This window comes from Natator depressus, chromosome 6, assembly GCF_965152275.1.
Source record: "Natator depressus isolate rNatDep1 chromosome 6, rNatDep2.hap1, whole genome shotgun sequence".
Lineage (NCBI taxonomy): Eukaryota > Metazoa > Chordata > Testudines > Cheloniidae > Natator > Natator depressus.
In genome coordinates this window covers 49,813,470-49,834,142 of record NC_134239.1, presented here as the reverse complement: position 1 = coordinate 49,834,142, position 20,673 = coordinate 49,813,470, and the positions used below count along the sequence as shown (strand labels likewise).

The window sequence follows — 20,673 nt, the reverse complement described above, 5'->3', positions numbered from 1 at the left end:
AAAGGCTCCTGATAATGTGTGGTTTACTGCAGTGAAATTGATTTGGGTGGGTGGGGCAAACCCTTCCTTATTCAGAAGTTCCATTATGTTAAACTTCTTCCAAGTTTCCCTTGTTTACTTTTTTTCAACAGCTTTGTTGACACAGTCTTCATTCTTTCCTAGTGGATTATTCTCTCCCCTCCCCGTTTGTTAAAGACTGTTAATCATCATTGATATTTGTTTCCCTCATACATTAGAATGCCTACTTTCACTTTGTCTTCTTGACACCAAAAATATATTTGTGAAAGTTCACTTTGTTCCCCTTAGGCTGAGCTCGCCAGTGAAGTTTTCTGAATTATCTATATATACTAGCTCAGACAAAAATCCTGCTTGCTCTTCCTTGCCATAATGGTGTTTTTTTGTTTAAAAGGATATCTTACTCACTAAGCCAAATAAAAAACCCATGCTTCTCATCCCAAGCAATTACGCAAGTATTAACTCATTCTGTTTTTTCCCCTGCCCTTATCTTTTCCCTGAAAACACTGATTATTTCTGTGTATTCTTGTTTCCTTTGCATATATTCTATTTTCAGCGTTTCCACGTAAGGCTTCTTGTTCCTTGCATTTATCCTTAGCAGTGGAACTGTAGCATGGTCCACCTTTTTTATGATGCCTTTTAAGATTCTTCTACCCACACTTGAATTTTACCATTTCCTCCCTGGCACCAGACATCGTTTCTCAACTATTGTAATATTTGATTTCCTAAAGGAAATGCCTTTGTGGTGATGTGATCTAGCACCAAGCTTCTTTATTTTCCACCCTTTATCAATGAATTCTTCCTTATTCAAAAGAAGTAGATAGGTGTTCATCTTTTGATCACTGATAAGAAACTTCCTCTGAAATTATACTGTATCAAACACAAAAGACATGATGCATCTTTGGGTACATTCAGAGTAGTGGTTTTGGTTCAGGCCCGTGAATGATGAGTATTCCTATAGAACTATTGTGAACACACCCAATCACAGCAGTAATTGTAGATTTTAGTGGTCTAAAGTGTTCTACTTATTTCTTTTGCAGCAATATGATGAGTGAGTATATACATATAGATAGATAGATATATAATCTATAAAGTGTGTAAATTAAATTAGCTGAAGGGCTGGAAAACTGCATGGTTGTCTCAGTTACTGTCTTTTCACATTTCGTTTTAACAAAACTGTCATTAGTTGACCTTTTCCACTTCAAAGATTATCTAAAAAAATACTGTGTCTAGACCAGTGGTTCCCAAACTTGTTCCGCCGCTCGTGTAGGGAAAGTCCCTGGAGGGCCGGGCCGGTTTGTTTACCTGCTGCGTCCGCAGGTTCGGCCAATCGCAGCTCCCAGTGACCGCGGTTTGCTGCTCCAGGCCAATGGGAGCTGCTGGAAGCAGTGTGGGCAAGCAGCTCCCATTGGCCGGGCACAGCAAACCGCAGCCACTGGGAGCCGTGATCGGCCGAACCTGTGGACGCGGCGGGTAAACAAACTGGCCCAGCCCGCCAGGGGCTTTCCCTGCACAAGTGGCGAACAAGTTTGGGAACCACTGGGCTAGACTAACAAACTAGTTTTGTTTTTCCAGTAATAGCTAACTTATTGCAAACTGCATACTTATTGCATATTCTCCCCGCTAAATATGTTCTGTTGTGTCATGAGAACAGAACCATATTAATGTCTATTTTAAATTATAAACTAATGCTGTTTCATTGCAATCCCCAGTGCCGGTTATAATCCCAGTGCCAACAAGGATGCTATCGCTGCCTTGGATTATCAGGGTCCAAAACGCAAACTTTACAGTGCTGTACCTGGAAGACTTTTTATTGTCGTCAAGCCATATCAACCTCAAGGAGAAGGAGAGATTCATCTGCACAAAGGGGATAGGATAAAAGGTTAGCCTTTTCTCCATTAGTTCCTGAGTAACCATAGAATTTTTTTCTGATTATACACAGGTCTTGTTTTTAAAGCCCTACATTTTCTCATCTATAATAGAATAATTTATTTTAGCTCATATGTTAATAGATCTATTATTTTCACTCCAGTATTTCTTTACACCAGATTTTGCTAATAATTTGTGGACTTAGTTATATTTTGTAACCAAAATGTATTCAACTACCATTTTTGTTATAAACATTTTGTTTATACCATTTTTGTTATAAACATCTATCTCATCAACCCAGGAAGGAAGGAATGCTGTGCCTGAGTCTGATTCAGACCTTACCTCAGGGCACAATTTATTGGTCTAAACAAAAAACTTGTAACATGAAAACAAAGCAATTCCCTTGCCCAGCATGGACTGCAGTTCCCAGAAGCTTTTTCCTTTGTCTCTCTCTGAGTCTCTGGAAGAAGGATATACTGGGTCATGTGACACTTAAATTTTTCCTGGCTGTTCTACCATGACATGAGTGGGGGGGCACTTTAAATAGTGCTGGGGGGGAAATACCTTTTCAGGTAAAAGGGAAATTAATGGCTACTAGTTTGCTTGAAAGCCAAGAACATGATCCAAGTCAGGATCTAACTTATGTCTACACTGCCCTGCAGTTCAGACAGGAGGGCTGCGAACAGCTGTGCGCACCAAAGTGCTGTGCTGTAAGTACCCTGTGTGGACACCGTGGGCACAAACTAAAAGGTTCCTAGAAGAGGACTATGTTAATGAGAATAGTAACCCTTCAGTTCGCACCTGCAGTGTCCACACAGGGAAGCTACAGCACAGCACTTCGGTGTGCACTGCTGTTTGCAGCCCTGTAGTCTGAACTGCAGGGCAGTGTAGACATAGTCTTAGTGTTACTTTTCAAGACAGCAGATGCATCCCAGATGTGACATGCTCAGTTTGTGGAGACGAAGGGCTGCATTGACGGCAGATTGAAAGAAGCCATTGTTCTTGCCCTCCTGGATAGTAGTATAGTGCCAGATTGGTGAAGTTGTAGAGGTTAAAATGTGGGTAGAAGGGCAGGAAACACACACACACCTTTCCCATCTGGCCCACAGATGAAAACTTGCACCACTGTGTAGGCTGTCAGTAGTACCTATCTACATGATCATTTTAGCTGATCTATGTTTGATTCCCCCACCTCTCAGATTATTAACCATTAATCATTAAGACATAGGGGCAGATTCTCTGTATCATTCTACAATAGAACCTCAAAGATAAGAACATCAGAGTTACGGATGGAGGCGCCGAATTTGAGATTTCCCTGGGGATGCTGGACCCTGACCCTTCCCACCCACATTCCGCCCCTCCCCCACCTCTTCCTGTCCCCGCTCCTCCCCCTCTCCCTCAACACCTCCTGTTTGCCGCTGAACAGCTGATCGCAGCAGACACTGGGAGTGCGGGGGAGGAGCTGATCTGCAAGGCCCGCTGGCAGGCGGGAGGCCCTGGGGGCAGAGGGAGGAGCTGATCGGTGGGTCTGCCAGTGGGTGCTGAACACCCACTATTTTTTTCCTGTGGGTGCTTCAGTCCCCCCACCCCGACTCGGAGCCCTGCCCCTTCCCTTCCCCACCCCCCCCACCCTGCGGCTTCTGCCCCAATCCCCTACTCTGCCCCCATGGCTGAAGTCCGTAATCTCTTCTTCAGAGTTACGGAACATTTCAGAGTTACAGACATCCTCCATTCCCCAGGTATCTGTAACTCTGAGGCTCTACTGTACTCCCTTCCCTTTTAGGGCAAAGGGAGTGGATATGGCCTCCAAATCTCCTACTAGGGATACTCCGGCGTGGGGGAGTTCCCAATGGCCAACAGCACAAGGGGCATATTAGGAAAGGACGTTTTAAGATGTCTATGTGGGGTGTGAGGAGCACCTGAGGACAATACACTCCAGCTATCCCCATTTGCCAAACAGCCCTTTGGACCATGGTTTCATGATCCTTTGTGGTTTAAAATAGAGAAACCTCAGGACATTTAGGGTGCACCACACTCCCACCCCCAAGTGATTATGAATATTTGATCTTAATAAAGTCATTACTGTAGCATTTCCTTCTTGTTCTGATTATTAAACATGATGGAAATACTGGAGAGCATAAATTAGGATTAAGCATAAATACATGGGAAACAGCACAATTAAAAAGTTTAAATATTTTCAACAGAAACAAAAATTTAAAGTGGAAGTGGTTAGAACTTAACATTTTAGAAAATTTTCATCAAGATGGCTGTCAGTAACACTGTTGGAGCTTTACTATTGGGTAAGGGACACATGACCCTGTGAGTTTAGACAGACATTTCTGCTACCTGTGGCCTGATAGTTTGGCTCTCCTCCTTAATCTTTAGCCTTCCCCTCTTCCTTAATCTTTAGCCTTCTCCCCTTACGTGAGCCTGACCACAGCTCTAAATGATATGCCTTCTATATGCCAATTTGGCTAAGACTTCGATTTGGGCTCCAGAAACTCCTTACCATCACTGCCTCTGCTTGAAGGTCAAGGGGTTCTTGTCTCTTTAGGGCTGTATGCATAAAATTACCCAATTTACATTCTACCAATCAAATAATCATGTCAAAGCAAGACCTTGTTAAAAACTGAGATTAATGACGGTGGAGCACAAACAATTTGACTGAATATCTGGCAGTTTAGCTTCTGAGAAGTGTACTAGATCAGGCTTTCTTTAGTTACAATAAAATAGAGGAAATCTTATATCTCTTAGGCTATGACTATACTACCCAGCTTTTAGCGACATGGCTGTGCCGCTACAGTTGTGCCACTAAAAGACGCGCAGTGTAGCCACTGTTTGTCGGCAGGAGAGAGCTCTCCTGCAGGCAAAAAACTTCCAACCCCAACAAGCAGCGTTAGCATTGTCGAAATGCTGTTCACATCAGCACTTGTCATCGAGAGAACTTTTGCTTTCTGTGGGATGCTTTTTTAACACCTCTGAATGACAAAAGTTTTGTCTTTCACTTGCCAGTGTAGACAAAGCCTTAGGTATTTTTTCTCTCTCTGGATATGTGCTGGTCACCTGAAATCCTCCTCTTGTCTCCTCTGCATGTCCTTATCAAGTCCCATGATCCAGGGCAGCTCTGAGGTGTTAGTGTTCCTCTCCACAGTGTTAAGTGATTGATCAGCTGTACTGTCTGGAGAAAATGAAAGACCTGGATTCCCATGCAGTGATTATTTTTCCCACTCACTCTGATAATACTTTCTTCTCGCCACATCTTTATGGCTCTAAGTTGAGTTTATGGCTCTCAGATCAGTTTGCAATTTTCCTTAACCATACTCGCCAGCCAAGGTGAGTGAACTTTTATTTGCATGTCCATTGTTTTGGCAATGGATGATATATTGTGCTTTCAGGATACCTGTTTCCAGTTTGTATCAGGGCCTCTGCCTTTCAAGCATAATGGATTTTCCTCAATATAAATTCTCATTACCTATTTTCCCTTGCTATGAAATGTACATCAACAGACCCCAGACCCTCTCTCTCAACCCCTCACTGCAAGGTGATGAAGTTGCAAGAAAAATGACAGAACAACATTAGGAGTTTGCACACTTGTGTAGGCCAAGATTATTGCACACACCAGGGGCTACTTGCATCCCTCCATTTCTACCACCTCACAAGCTACCTATATACCACCCTCCCATCCCACCCCCTCTTTTTTCAGGGGCTCCCTACAACCTCTCCCCATTAGAGGTTCTGTTTGTCCCCCATTCCAGTAGCTCTGTGTGTACTCGCATTCCCACTTACCTCTATTCCCTTTTGTGCCAGGGATTTTCCCCAACCTTCCCTCCGACTAGGGGTTCTGTGTGTCTCCCCTTCCCCCCTCACCCATTAAGGGTCCTCCATTCTCCCACCCCCATGCCATGGGCTGTGTTCATGCCCCCCATTACTTCTTCCCAGTCTTCCATTATACTTCTTTCTGTCTGGGTAATAAGTCATTCAGGGTGTCAACATGTTGTTGGGGTTCCCCTGAAATCCCTTCCACTTGGTTCCCCAAGAACTCAGATTCCAGTCTCATCACTCAGGTTCCCTTATTTGGCATATGGTAAAGCTATGCTGAGTTGATCATATTCTAGCATAGGAGGTAGCTGTAGGGGTATGCTACACGTACAAAGTTACTCAGAAAATATCTTTTCAAATACACATTTACGCATTACATTGCCTTTACTATACACTGCATCATGTGTTTTTTTGATTGGCTTGGTTACTTTGTAGGAACCAGTTCCTATACAGGACGCTCTGGTCCATGTATGATTTGCTCTTTACCTCATCTTTACCTTCCCAACTTCCCAAGGATAACTGGTAATTTTTGAGTGAGGTGTTTTTTCCCAAAGTTGGTTTGTCCTTTCTGAATAATTTGATAGGGGGGCAGCATGGATTTTTATTGGAGCATGTGACTGGAAAATAGAAGACCTGGATTCTATTCCTGACCCTGCCACTGTGTGGCCTTGAGGAAATCTCTTTACTGCTCTGTACCTCAGTTTCTCTTTCTATAAAATGGCACTATACTGCTTATTTACTGACCTTTGCAAAGAACTTTGTGATCTTCAGATTGTGAACCCTATGTAAGTGCAAAGTCTATGTAAGTGCAAAGTCCAGTTACTTTATCATAAAGTACCTAGCAGTGAGGTATCATTTTCTTTTGCTAAGAAATGTATGAATGACAATAGATCAAAGTGTCTGGGACTGGAAGTGTTCAGAGAAAGCTGTGTGTGGGCCAGGTTCAAGTGAAAACTTAAACTAAATACAGTGTGGTGTATTAATAGGACGTTGCAGAGCCTAGATAAAAATATCCGCTTTATTTTTTACCCATTAGTCATACACACTGACATCATTTGTGTGTCTGCCACTCATGATACAAAAAGAGCTATGTCTAACTTATAAAAATAAACCTGATATTTCTATTTGGCCAGGTAATATCATAGAGATTTGTTACGGAAAATATCTATTGCCTTCTGCAATGGAGAATTATTTCCTTCAGTATTTTCTATTGTTTTCTTCAGTTTGTTTAAAAATCCATCACAGTATGTTTGTAAAAAGAAAAGGAGTACTTGTGGCACCTTAGAGACTAACCAATTTATTTGAGCATGAGCTTTCGTGAGCTACAGCTCACTTCATCGGATGCAAGTTTTTTCATGCAGTTGATAGATTTCCACTCCATATGGCTAAATGCAGTGCCTTGCATAATGACAGGTTTCAGAGTAACAGCCATGTTAGTCTGTATTCGCAAAAAGAAAAGGAGTACTTGTGGCACCTTAGAGACTAACCAATTTATTTGAGCATGAGCTTTCGTGAGCTACAGCTCACTTCATCGGATGCACTTCGGATGCTCACGAAAGCTCATGCTCAAATAAATTGGTTAGTCTCTAAGGTGCCACAAGTACTCCTTTTCTTTTTGCGAATACAGACTAACACGGCTGTTACTCTGAAACCTGTCAGTATATTTGTAAATCACCCATATGTTTATATCTAACCTAGATAATATAGCCGATGCAAAATATGTTAATTACTATTACCACCACTGTATTTTTTATATATTAAAAATGCTTCAAAATTCAGCAGCATCTATTTACTGAACCATGAATCTTAGAGAGAGATTGATGTCTCCCAAAGCTCCTTGTCTTTTGTTGGTGAAGAGCTTGTAGTTTTCTGTATCACAAAAATAAGGCAATGCAGTAACATATGGGTATCCTGCATAGGGCTACCAGTGACTCAAGTCTATGCTATTATATTTTGTTTCTAAATGGTAACAGATACTAGTGGCGGGTAGCACTCTGCATGATGGAGAGACAGACCATTTCTGGTGACTGAAAAGTACACTAAACAAAAATTCTTTATGAAAGCACATGATCTTAAACAAGCTATGAAACTGTGGGGAGTGTGAATTGTCCTTTGCCAGTGACCTTGCTTAGCTCACTTATGGATCTGCTTCACATAGGATTTATCTAACCACTTGTAAGCCCCAAGGAGATTACCTAGATTCCTGGGGCTCTGTCTGCTGGCAGCTCAGGGAGAGGCACACTGCCCCTGGTAGGGAGGGGGAGCCAAGTCAAACTCAGAGTCTGCCAGGGCAAGGGCAGTACTGGCTGTGTGGGGAGCTGGTAAGTCCCAGGCCTGCATGCAAGGTTCCCCCTGAGAACTGGCCTCTAGGGACCTGAAAGCAAGATCCCTCAGCTGGGCTTTTCCTTCTCCACTGATGATTTTGTAGAGTTTTGCTGGGAAACTTCCCGAGTTTGTAGTTTTGCTGGGAAACTTTCCCAGCCAGGCTGAGTTAGCCCTCCAGCTCCCTAGGTGAGACCAGTCACCACATGGTCAGCTCTGCTCTGCCTGCTAGTTCAGGGCTGCTGCCTGCTCTGTGTGTGTGTGTGTGTGTGTGTGTGTGTCTGGACACTGGGCTAGGAGACTACAGTTTGGATTTTAGTACAGTTGTGTAATCTGTACCTTGAGCCTTGCACCCCTTTGTGGTGAGGGGAAATCCTGGGCCTGAAGGAGCCTGATTCCTGCCTCAGGAGGATCTCTGCCAGCAGAGATCAGCCCCTCTGTAGTGACTGAGGAGTCCAGAGATATCTCTGAACCTGAGGATCATTCATGTCGTTTCTGAGTGCACCATCTTTTAGTTAGTCAGTCAGGAAATTTGTTTTGGGGACCCCCTACTTCCTGAACTGTGTCCTCAAGCCAGAGAGTAAGGGTTTGGGGATTTTATAACCTGATGCATATTAAACCTGTGGAGGGATTTACCACCTTCTCCCACTTGTGAGTCCTTTGGGCTGTACTGAACCCAGTCAGCCACACTGCTAAACCACTGCATAGAAGAATTTTGTGGTCATAGGTCATCAAGGGCCCCAGCAAAGTACGTGTTCCAACGGGACACTAATCTTACATTTGCTACATTAAGTCACGTGACTGGGGAAAGTCACAGGTATTAGCAGCGTAGGCACCGGTGAACCTAAAAATAGTGTTTTACCCTGTAATGTTATATTTGTCTCCTGTTTAATATAATTATTGTGTTGAATATATTGTATGTGTTTGTGTTATTTTTTGGAAGTCTCCAACTATCTGGCAAGTAAGTGGGGACTACCCTGTGGTTAGAATTTTTCTCCCAAGCTGCCCTGGTGACCCTGCCAGGAAGGAGTGAGGGGGGTGGAGGCACTGCCAAATAAATTCATAGGAAAAAATAAAGAAGATACACCCTGCACAAATCCTTCCTTGTCCTTGGATGGTACTTCTGCCACCACCAAGTGAGCTAGACAAAGATTCAGGAAAAGGACCACTTGGAGTTCCTGTTTCCCCCAAAATATCCCCCCAAGCCCGTTTACCCCCTTTCCTGGGGGGGCTTGAGACTCATATACCAACCAAATAGGACCAGACCAGACCCTTGGGTTTTTAGGACACTAAAAACCAATCAGATTCTTAAAAACAGAACTTTATTATAAAGACAAAAGTAAAAGAAGCACCTCTGTAAAATCAGGATGGAAGGTAATTTTACAGAGTAATAAGATTTAAAATATCCCGGATTCCCCTCTAGGCAAAACTTTAAAGTTACAAAAAACAGGAATAAACCTCCCTCTTAGCATAGGGAAAATTCACAAGCTAAAACAAAAGATAATCTAACGCATTTCTTTGCTTTACTTACAATTTTTTTAATCTAGATGCTTATTTCAGGTAGGGTTTTAGGATAGTTTTTTTTTTCCCTGCCCTGGTCTCTCTCTGTCCCAGAGAGAACAACAAAAGACCACACAAACAAAACTTCCCCCCACAGATTTGAAAGGATCTTCTTCCCTTACTGGTCCTTTTGGTCAGGTGCCAACCAGGTTATTTGAGCTTCTTAACCCCTTACAGGTAAAGGAGGGATTTTATGCTACCCTTAGCTGTATGTTTATGACACAGCTACATTTTAAAAATCAGCAAAAGTGTATGGGCTATACATTCTTTTCTAATCCTGCAAGGTGCTGAGTACTCTGAGCTCCCATTGGCTTCAGCTGGAGTTCATAGTGTTCAGCACCTTGCAGTCAGGCCCCAGGCATGGAATGCCCTTAAATAGCTCAAATATGCTCCAGCACTTGTTTTGTTTTTTGTTTGTCTCCTCTGATATAGATTGCAAGTTCTTCTGGACAGTGACTGTCTCCAGCTGTGTTTATACAGCACCTACCATAATAAGGCTTTGATCTCACTTGGAGTCTTTGAGTACTGTGGTGGTGGTGATTCAGGTCCATATGATAAGTAGAATGTCAGTAGTTTTTAGCACTAGAAATTCTGATCAGTGCTTAACTACTTCTGGTTCAGTGTGACCTCAGCCAACTGGGCAACCCAAGCATGTAACAAACATATTCATCTATAGTGAAATCCATCTTATAACTCAGCTTGAGAAGAAAAAGATTATTGAACCCCTACTGGGTTTGAAGAAATTACTGACAGACAATACCTCTAGACAAAAAGAAAGTTGGGGTCCTGGGCTTTTGCACAAATTAGAATAGTAAATAAAATATTGACAAGAGAAGAACTACAGAAAAGCTGTTTTGTTTTTCAACAGTAATTTTCCTACTCTGCATGAGTAAATTCAGTAATCAGAGAGTTAAACTATTGGATAAGCAAACCTTAAAAGTAGAATACAGTAGAACCTCAGAGTTACGAACGCCAAAGTTACGAACTGACCAGTCAACCACACACCTCATCTGGAACCGGAAGTACACAATCAGGCAGCAGCAGACACACACACACAAAACAAGGCAAATACCGTGCAGTACTGTGTTAAATGTAAACTACTAAAAAAATAAAAGGAAAGCAACATTTTTCTTCTCCATAGTAAAATTTCAAAGCTGTACTAACTCAATGTTCAGTTGTAAACTTTTGAAAGAACAACCAGAGTTATGAACATTTCAGAGTTATGAACAACCTCTATTCCTGAGGTGTTTACTTTATTTACTTTACTTTAACTGAAATCCCTGATAAGAATAATTGTGACTTGTTACAAGCTAACTTACTCATTCACAAGTCAACTATACTAGAAAATGACAGAGAAAGTTGTACCCTTGCTAACTAATATCTCAGAACATTGAAACTAGAGCTGGATGAAATTTTCAGAGGAATAGTTTATTCATAGGAAAAATTCAGTTTTGGTTGATCCAAAGCTATTTGTGAATTTGACACTTTATGAATGATTATGAATTACTACTATGAATGACAATAAAAATAGTCATTGGACCAGAGAATGAGAATGACTCTGTAACCTGGTGTTTAGGGACCTGACCTGGGGTGGGGTAGAAGACCCATGTTCAAGTTGTGCTTCAATTATTTAATTATTTATAACAATTGGAACAGCTTCAGCAGGAGCCCCTGAGGGAGACCTGTCCCAGACTATCCCATAGACCAGTGGTTAGGTCACAATGTAGGAGATGATTCAAGTTCAAATCCCTTCTCTGTAGCAGGGAGAGGGAGGAAGTGAGCATAGGTCTTCTGTGTTCTTGGCTGCTTGCCTTAAAATTATAAAGGAGGCTGCCAGTGGGAAATCTCTGTTCTGGGTCCATTCGTTTGACCCAAAACAGATTTTTTTTTCTATTGGCTGAAAATTGTCATTTTTTTTATTCAGCTCCCCCCCCCCCCCAACACACACACATTTTGTGAAACTGCCAGTAAACAAAAAAATCGGATATTTTCCCAGCTGTAGTTGTAACAACACATGGCTATTGCGGGGTGGGAGGGGAGTGGGGGTGAGTGCTTTAATTTGTACTAACGTTAACAGCTCCCTCCCACCGAGACCTTTGAAGCACCCACTGAGCTTTGTGAACTAAGCTAGTGGTATAAAACCAGCCAAGCTGTACCACCCAAGCATTCCCTTATGCCAAGGGAATCACCAGCTGGCTATTTAAACCACCTTTCTTTCATCTTTGCAGTGTTCAGGGTCAGTAAGATGGCTGGGAGTATTTAGGAAGGAGGCTTAGGGGGAGTGTAGGCAACAAATGTGAATAGTATCCAATGAGTTCAGAAAGAAGGCAGGGCCCTGAAGGTGGAGGAGTAGTTTTTTTTTATCTGTGTTCCTAGAAGAAGGGGTTGGTCCTGGAGACTCATTCTGTGACCAGGTGTAGAACTGTGGGAGGTCTCTTTTACTGGAGACCTGAGCTGGGGCCGTGGTAAGAGTCATGAGACTAGTCTCTCATGGATGGCCTGGAGAGTGGTACCCTGGAGTAGAGGCAAAAAGAAGTGGGAACAGAGTGGTGCTATTGACTCTTGACCTGGAGGCATTTGTTCCAACAGAGTGGAATGGAAATCCTGTTGTGCCTTTATGTTTACTGAGGGTTTGTTTAGAGTAGTTTTATTACAAGGGTTTTGAGGCAACTACTGCACTAGTGTACACAAATAAATTATGGCCAAAGACTATGTATCTGAGACTGTTCCTTTCATGAGGAAACTGAGGGGGGGGGGTGCACCTGTCATGCCGCAGGAGGGTGCCTCAGCCAAGGGACAACCTATGGCAATATACTTAAAATTGGAGCTAGTGTTTTTTTGTTTTTTAACAGATGGTTTCATACTACCCACTTTAGCAGAAAGATTATAATCAGAATATATGGTATGAGTCTAGTGATCTGGTGCTGGTGAACGGCCAAGGCAGTAGTACTTGGTTATAAGATGTAAATCACTGTGCTACAATATACTGTAGATATATTCTAGACACAGTCATAGGCAACTGTAACCCTCATTTGACTTCCTGCGGAGGCTCAAAGCAAACAGTAGCACCATGAGAGTGATCCTGGGTAGAGAAGGTTCACAAAAAGCTGGCCAATTTAGAATTCCTGAGCTCCCCGATTCCATTGAACTTCCTCACTGCCTTATCTTTTCCACACTGGCCCTTGGTTCTGTTGTTGGAATCTGTCTTGCCAGGCACCATGCAACTCTTCTATAATTCATAAAAGTGGATCTACCGCCCCAGTCTCTAGTATAAAGTGGGGCCATTAAGAGTGGTCCCCTCCTGATGGCAGATAGGGAAAAACTACTTTTCAGTAATAAGAACTCAGGAGAACTCAGACAGGCTGATTTAACAGACAAAGTACTTGCAGATTTCCTCAGGATTAGAGCTGGGCAAAAAAATTTCAGTGAACAAAACTTTGGTTTTTTTCTGTGCAAAGCTGAAAAAAATCAATTTCTGTTCTAAATAACCCCTCCCCCACCCCCCAGTTTGTCCACTGAATGATCAATTATTTGCTCACCTCCACCCAAGAAACATTTCTACTCCTTGTCTTGGAGTCTCAGGGACCTAGCAATCTTTGAGGAGACTGGGTTTGCTTCTTCCCAACTCCCCTGAATGTCTGCAGGGCTGAAGATACTTGCTCCTTGACCGCCTGCCGGCTGGCACTCCAGACTTGTCCCACTGCTCTCTAATAACACCATAACATCTTTTTGATGCTGCTTCGTATAGTCAAAAGGATCTGCTTACATGGCATATCCTCTTCAACACCAGCAACAGGGAGGGAGGGTTTCTGACAGTAACAAGTAGGAAAGGGAGAGGATTGGATGGGAGCAAAATACAATCTAAAATTAGAAAATGGGACTTGAAAAACTAGAACGAAGTCAAACTAACTTGTGTTGACCTTAATTATGTAGTAGGTAAGATCTATGACTTAGGATCAACTTCAGATGAAGAGAAATATCATGCTCCAAAACACTTGTTAATAGCCTCATTCTATTTACTTAGTTGTATTCAAAAATAGATTGAACATTCTGATTGTTCCTTCATGCTTTGAATTTTGGGTCTGCTTAGGAGAGTAGGAAGTTGCCATTATAACCTAAGGAGTTGGTTGTGTGAGTTAGGGACTGGCAAAAAGGAGTTTCTCCTGCTCTGGGGTCTTAGGCACTGTGAGGTAAAAGCTCGTCTCTTTAGGAAGAAACTGAGCTTTTTATTTGCTCCATGCAGGTTCCAGGGCGGCTGAGGAGGCAGTATGTGCTACTCAGCTTCCTGGGTTCTCCCTGGAGGGAGATTACTGATGAACCCAGGAAGCTGAGTAGCACTTACTGGCTGCTCAGCTGCCCTGAAACCTGCATGGGGCATAATAATAAGCAGAAAACTTTCTGTGCAAACCCTGCAACTGGCATCTGGTGGCTGCAGCTCTTCCAGGGCAGGCTACACCTTCCCTGGCCTATTATACATACTGCCTATGTCCAGATGAGTATTCTTGTGAGGCTTATTAGTCACCTGGAACTCAAATTAAATGAAGACTTAACTTTGAAAAGTTCTGTCAAAAGAGTGTTTTTCTACACCCACCCCGCAATTAATTAGAATTCCATCTAGCTCCAAGAAGAAAAAAACAGGACTCCATCCATGTAACCAATTAACCCCTGTGTTTATTATTACCCATTAAAGGTAATAAATCAGGAAGGCAGATTATCCAAGAAAAAGTTTTAGTATAAGGCTTCCTGGATGAGCAGAGTTTGAGTTTTGTACTTTTGGGGAGACTAGGTCTATAAGGCCTTACATAGTTTTCTGCCTAGTTTGGAAAGGTTTCAACATAGTGAAGAATGAAGACTTAATTTTTTTTCTAGTTTAATGAAAAGCACTGTTGGGTTTGCTATCCCACCACTCCCAACTATCTCCTGATCAGGGACCAATGATACCATGCTTCTGTAGTAGGAGGGCCAAGAAGCCAATCAACCTATTTTTATTTGTGATACTTAACCACATTTAAAACCAAATACCCAGAACTGTAAAGACTAATACATTCTACCCAATATGCTACCTACCACCTTAGCTCCTTCTCACAGACACCATATTTTCAAGCAAGCATCCTACATATAGTTCTGCCAAACTCCCCTCATTTAGTAGTTGATAACACTTTAAACGTTCATTTAATGATGATCCAAAGTGGGATTCTTAGAAATCTACTTGTGGCATTTAATAGTCACTCTTTACCTTGAATTCATCTGTGGACTCAAAGAAACATGCCTTTTTCCACCTTGATGAGGATGGACTAGCCATTTTCAGCTGCTACTAGCATGAACATGTCAAACTTTCCCTATGGGTGTGAAATACCCACCTGACTTATAACAAACCAAAATATAAATTCTATGTAGAAACAGAAGGATCTATGTAATTCAAAGCATCAGAGTAATAGTCCTTGTGATGGGTTCTCCCCTACCCCTTTTGGGGTACCAGTTGGGACTAGGGTGCCACTGAGCCTGCCTGATCCACCAGCCTGGGTTCCCTTTACACTGTATTGTTGAGGCAAGCCAGCCAAGCCCTCCCTCAGGCTTCAGACTGCACTTTACCAGCACACATACAGGTATGGGCACATCCAGCTGCAGCTATACATACAGATGCTGAGATCAGCTCTGCATGGGAAGGCTCAGCTAAGGAATTGCCCAATACTCAAGTACACTCCCCCTCTAGAGAGTAAACCCAAAATTGTACGATCTTGCGCTGCCCAGAGAACTGTACAGCGTAAGCTCATGAAATTTGCCCCCTCCCTCAATGCGGAGAGGGATATACACAGCTTTCTGCTCAAGGTTATGATTTCCACACACACACTGGTTTTAGATAAAACAAAACAAGTTTATTAACTTACAGACGATAGATTTTAAGTGATTATAAGGGATAGGAAAGAGATCAAAGCAGATTACCCAGCAAATAAAACAAACATGCAATCTAAGCTTAATATACTAAATAAACTGGTTATAAGTTGCAAATTCTCACCCTAAATGTTGTATTAGGCAGATTGCAGAGATTCTTGAAGGCACGCTGCATTTGCTTGTAGCTTAAAACTCCAGATATTTCTTTCGCAGGCCAGACAACCCTCTCGTCTGGGCTCAGCCCTTCTCCCCTAGTCCAGTCTTTTTGTTTTCAGGTGTTTCCAGCAGTCTTCTTTCTTGGGTGGTGAGCCAATGATGAACGAGCCATGATGATGTCACTCCCCTTTCTTAAATAGTTTTTGCATATGGCGGGAATCCTTTGTCTCCCAGTGTGATTCCCACCCCTGGTCAGTGGAAAAACACTCATATCATCATGGAGTCCAGTACCAGGTACTTGGTCACATGGTCCTGCAGCCATAACTCAGACGCTGTTTGCAGCATCCCCAGGAAGGCTTCCCTGGAAGGTAGGAGATTAGCAACTTCAAAGACCTATTGCTTTCCGTAATTTCCCTTCCCAACCGGCCATGTGGGCTGATTGCATTCTGTCTAGTGGGCATTCCCCAGGTGTAAACACATTTGTAATAGATGCATAGACAGTATTTCTAACTTTAGATACAGAAATCATACATGCATACAAATAGGATAATTATATTCGGTAAATCATAACCTTTCCAATGATATCTCACATGCGTAATCTTGCATAAAATACATCATAGTTATGCCATAATCATATCATACAATATCTCTATGAAGAATATGGGGGCGTAGTACCACAGTCCTGACTTACATTAATAAATACTAGCTAGGGGAAGGAGGCAGTCTTTCTCAATTGCTTGGCAGTCTACGTTCTCCTTCCTGTCAGTTAGTAAAATGAAATCAGTTTGAGATTAAGTGCTCAGAACTATCTATACAAAAAATAATTATTTGCAACAAGAGTCCTGCATTTTCATACATTTCATTATCTCTTCCATCTGACTGGAATCCCAGGCTAGCTTCCACCTTTTTTGGAAAAAAATAAAATTAAATTGATCTACAATAGTAACTTGTACTCAATCATAAAATAAATATAATATCTGTATCTCTTATTAATAAAGTTTCATCTGTCCCTTCACATGTAAAGACATACACCCTGTTTTTATATGAAGATTAAAGACCATGAATCAGATTCTGCTTTGTTACACTGACTATATATGGAGATTTCCTCAGTTCTCTCTACTGTTCTGGATTTTCATCAGTATAACTAAGAGCAGAATCTCCCCCGGTGTTTTATCAGATGAGAGGTAGTAGCTCAAGTGGAGATCTCTGCCTCTTGTCTGTTGAGCTAGTCACATAAGATTGAATATTTTTTATTATAGGAATTGTAAATATATTTTATACAGCTGGGAAGAGATTCCTCAGACTTTTATGTCTTATATGCACATGCTGTAATTATTTCCAAGAGCAAGTGGGATATATCAGCATAAATTGTTCGGTTTTTTTCTTTATAAATGGTCCACAGAGTGATACTGAGTTTCTTCTGTTAATATCTTTAAAACACGAGTATGGTTTTGTCACTTTCCCTCCCTTTTAAACACAGACCTGGGATTGTTTATGCACACAAAATATCTATGGCTTTTAGGAAGTTTAAAAAAATGCATTGAAATTTAGTCAATCTCTAACTGTATATTGTATATAGCCTGAGCAAAAGTTCATACATATTCATTGTCTTCAGTGGGAGCTGAGGGTGCTCAGTCAGATGAGGGCCCTAAACCCAGATCCTGCAAATACTTAAGTATATGTAGGACTACTCGTGTATATAAAGTTGTACAGATGCTTAATTGTTTCCTTTAGGGCGCTATATCAGAGGTGGGCAAACTATCGCCCACGGGCCACATCTGGCCCGTGGGACCATCCTGCCCGGACCTTGAGTTCCTGGCCAGGGAGGCTTGCCCCCGGCCCCTCCCCTGCTGTCCCTCCTCCCCTGCAGCTACGCCGCCACGCAGGCAGCGGGGCTGCAAGCTCCTGCCGCTCTGAGCTGCATGGTAAGGGGGCAGCGGTGGCAAACGGATTGGGTAGGGGGGTTCTGGGGGGCAGTCAGGGGACAGGGAGCGGTTGGATGGGGTGGAAGTTCAGGGCGGTCAGGGGTCGGGGAACAGGGGGAATTGGATAGGGGGCGGTTTGGGGCGGGGGATCCTGGAAGGGGGTAGTCAGGGGACAAGGAGCAGGGTGGGTTGGATGGGTCGGGGGTTCTGAGGGGGGCAGTCAGGGGGAGGATAGGGGGCTGGGGCCAAGCTGTTTGGGGGGCACAGCCTTCCCTAACCAACCCTCCATACAGTTTCGCATCCCAATGTGGCCCTTGGGCCAAAAAGTTTGCCCACCCTTCCTCTATATAGATTCAGGGCTCTGTGCTTGGGGATCCAGTTGCTGGATTGTGGGCTTAAGTTTGTACTTTTTACTTTTTAGCATGACATTTGAAATGTTCATTCTGTAAGGTCTATATATCTAAACTTTAAAAGAAATAGAATTGACAGATGAGGAACATTTTCCTATCAAGTATTTTTATTTTAATAGACATTAATAAGTAGTATCAGAAATAGCTACTATTGCATTACTGCCTTAAATCTAGGTAAACATTAATACCATATATAATTTTATACTGGCCTTCTCGGGTGTGACAACTGGAATTCCTGTTAGTATTAAAGAAAGTACTACATTTCCTGCCATGCATGGGCTTGATTCTTCATGTCACTTACATCAGTGTAAATCAAGTTGAAATTCAACTCCTCTGAACTCAGTAGAGCTGCACTTTTGCAAAATGCAGTTGCAATCAGAAACAGCACTATAGTTTTAAAGTTTCATTATTTTTCACAAGGAGTTTTGTGTGTGTGAGAGGGAGATCAAATTGTCTATTTTAAGTATTTGGCATTGGTTTTGCTATTTTTGTTTAAAATGTCTACACAACCTTGTATTAATTTTTTCTTTGGAATATCTCAGGCTTCTTATTTTAGAGAGGTACTAAATGTACAGTGATTTATCTGAGCTTCTTTAAACATCAGAGTTGGAAAAATATATTTTAGTTATTTTAATTATTGTAATTCATTTACTCTAAATGTTTGATAATAGTACTGTATTTATACTGTTGTTCTGAAGTCCTCTGTCACAATCCTTGCTAAGAGATAAGAGCAATTTCAAGATGATCATCTATGCAAAGTAAATCTTTTCCTCCTCTTAGAAGAAGTTCATTCACTCCCCATTGTCATTTTCTTCCACTGTGAAAATCTGCAGAGTGTTTCAAAAGGTACCCCCATTGTGTATATTAGCTTTGGGATATGCGAGTATTCATTATATGCTCACACCATGAAATTCATATTACTTGACCCAGATTCCAAGTCTCTGGAGTTAACCGTTAAATAAAGTATTGTGCTCTTCAAATTATTGTCCCCACGGGTGCTCTGTATAAGGTATGTGCATATACCAATGCACTCTCAATTTGTCATTCGTGTCTGTGGGTATGCACCTGTGCCCTGCACTTCGTGTTTTAGTACCAGGCTACATAGGGAGAGGCAAACTTACAGCCACTCCACTTCCTTCTCAGCCACCTACAGTTTGAGCTGGAGTGTCAGGATCTACTACATAGCACATTCATCCCTTATCTCATTTGTATTTCTCTTGTTATTGTAGTGTGCTTTGTTTAGTTTTAGTACACAGTTTGTCCTTTTGGGGGTGTCCCCCACCTTATTTTCAATCGGGGCCTACTTTGGTCTCTGTCTGTGGACTTTACTGGATTGTGCCAAAGATCCTGGCTTTCACACCCAGCCAGACCTGCCACATGTCCTTCCCCTTCAGTGACGGACATTCACCTGGCTTCTCTGCTTTGGAGAGTCTCACATCCCCTCTAAGTACAAGATCTGATCTGGCTTCAAAAGCAGATCCAGAAAGTTGAGGGAGAACAGATTGAAACTGCTACTTATGGAGTGTTCCCTGAGACTGGCAGGGTCTGAGACATTGGCGTCAACAGCTCAGAATGCTCTGGTGACTGTGTCAGCCTTGCCTCTGGTAAGCAAAGAACATATGGAGAGCCTTTGGAGTTTTTGAAATCCTCTAATATGAAGAAGCCCTATTTCCTAGAGAAGGAGCCCAGAAGAGGGGAAAGGTCACTCTTAAAGCCAGGGAACAAGGAGGTTGCATATCTCAGTGTGGGTAATGCTGAGACTCGTACCTCCTGTGGTATTGATACTTTGGTATCACCCAAAAAGACTTCCAGTTCCAAGAAGTCTACCAGCAAGCAACGCTGGGTGTCACCAGTGTTGATACTGGAATTGGATTCTTTAAAATGCATGGACTCATTGAAAAACAAGGACTTGAATCATCTCTGTACTGTCTTCATAGTGTCATGGCAAGGAGTGCACAGATCGCTCATCACTACCATCCCCAGTATTGCTCAACATGCTTAATCCCAAGGAACAGTACCCAGAGTCACCAGCATCATTCTGGTTCCTCTCCCATGCAGATCTTCATATCCTGGAAAAATATGAATTCCCTCTGCTGAAAGTTTTCCTGTAGGTACCAACATTCGCTTTGGAGCCAGCCTATCCTCTGGTGCTACCACACCATCTCATGAAGACTCAACCCCCAATACCAAAGTGGTTACCACTCTCTCCTCAGCCCCTGGTACTGACATCTGTAGCTCCTTCACTAGATATAGGAAAGGATGTTTCCTTGCATCCGTCCAGGATTCCATCACCTTCCTCTTCCAGCCTTCCTCCCTTGAGATACCATCCTGAGAATGGGACCCCCCGCAGTATACATCTGATTCATCAGCCCTGGCAGGAGCACCCTTGGGTCCTATCCCTTTTGGTTATGCCCCATCGCAATGGGCTTTCTGGAATCCTTGAGTCCCCTATGGCAAACAGTTCTAAACGGTACTGCTGTGTAAGAGGACCCTTCAAGACCAATAGCCACTGATGGTTCTTGACCCTCTTCCTCAGGAGGAACCTCTAGAAGAGCAAGAGCTAGGCGTAGAGGAGTCACTACCATCCAGTAAATCCACCTTCTCACCAGATGAGGCAGTTATGTGCACCTTGCCATCCTGCACAGATGACTTCAAGGCCATTCAGAATTGCAGAGCCCTTGCAGATTCCCTTGGAGGACATGCAA

General features: G+C 42.6%; 1 protein-coding gene across 4 annotated transcripts in view; it reads left to right on the top strand.

The window, feature by feature from the left end:
- Positions 1-20,673, top strand: part of SHANK2 (SH3 and multiple ankyrin repeat domains 2) — a 615,311-nt gene that overhangs the window by 281,483 nt on the left and 313,155 nt on the right. For all 4 annotated transcript variants that reach the window (XM_074955235.1, XM_074955234.1, XM_074955236.1 and 1 more), the window contains one exon: positions 1,728-1,897. In XM_074955235.1, coding sequence (XP_074811336.1) covers positions 1,728-1,897 — 170 coding nt within the window. The remainder of the gene's footprint in view (positions 1-1,727; positions 1,898-20,673) is intronic.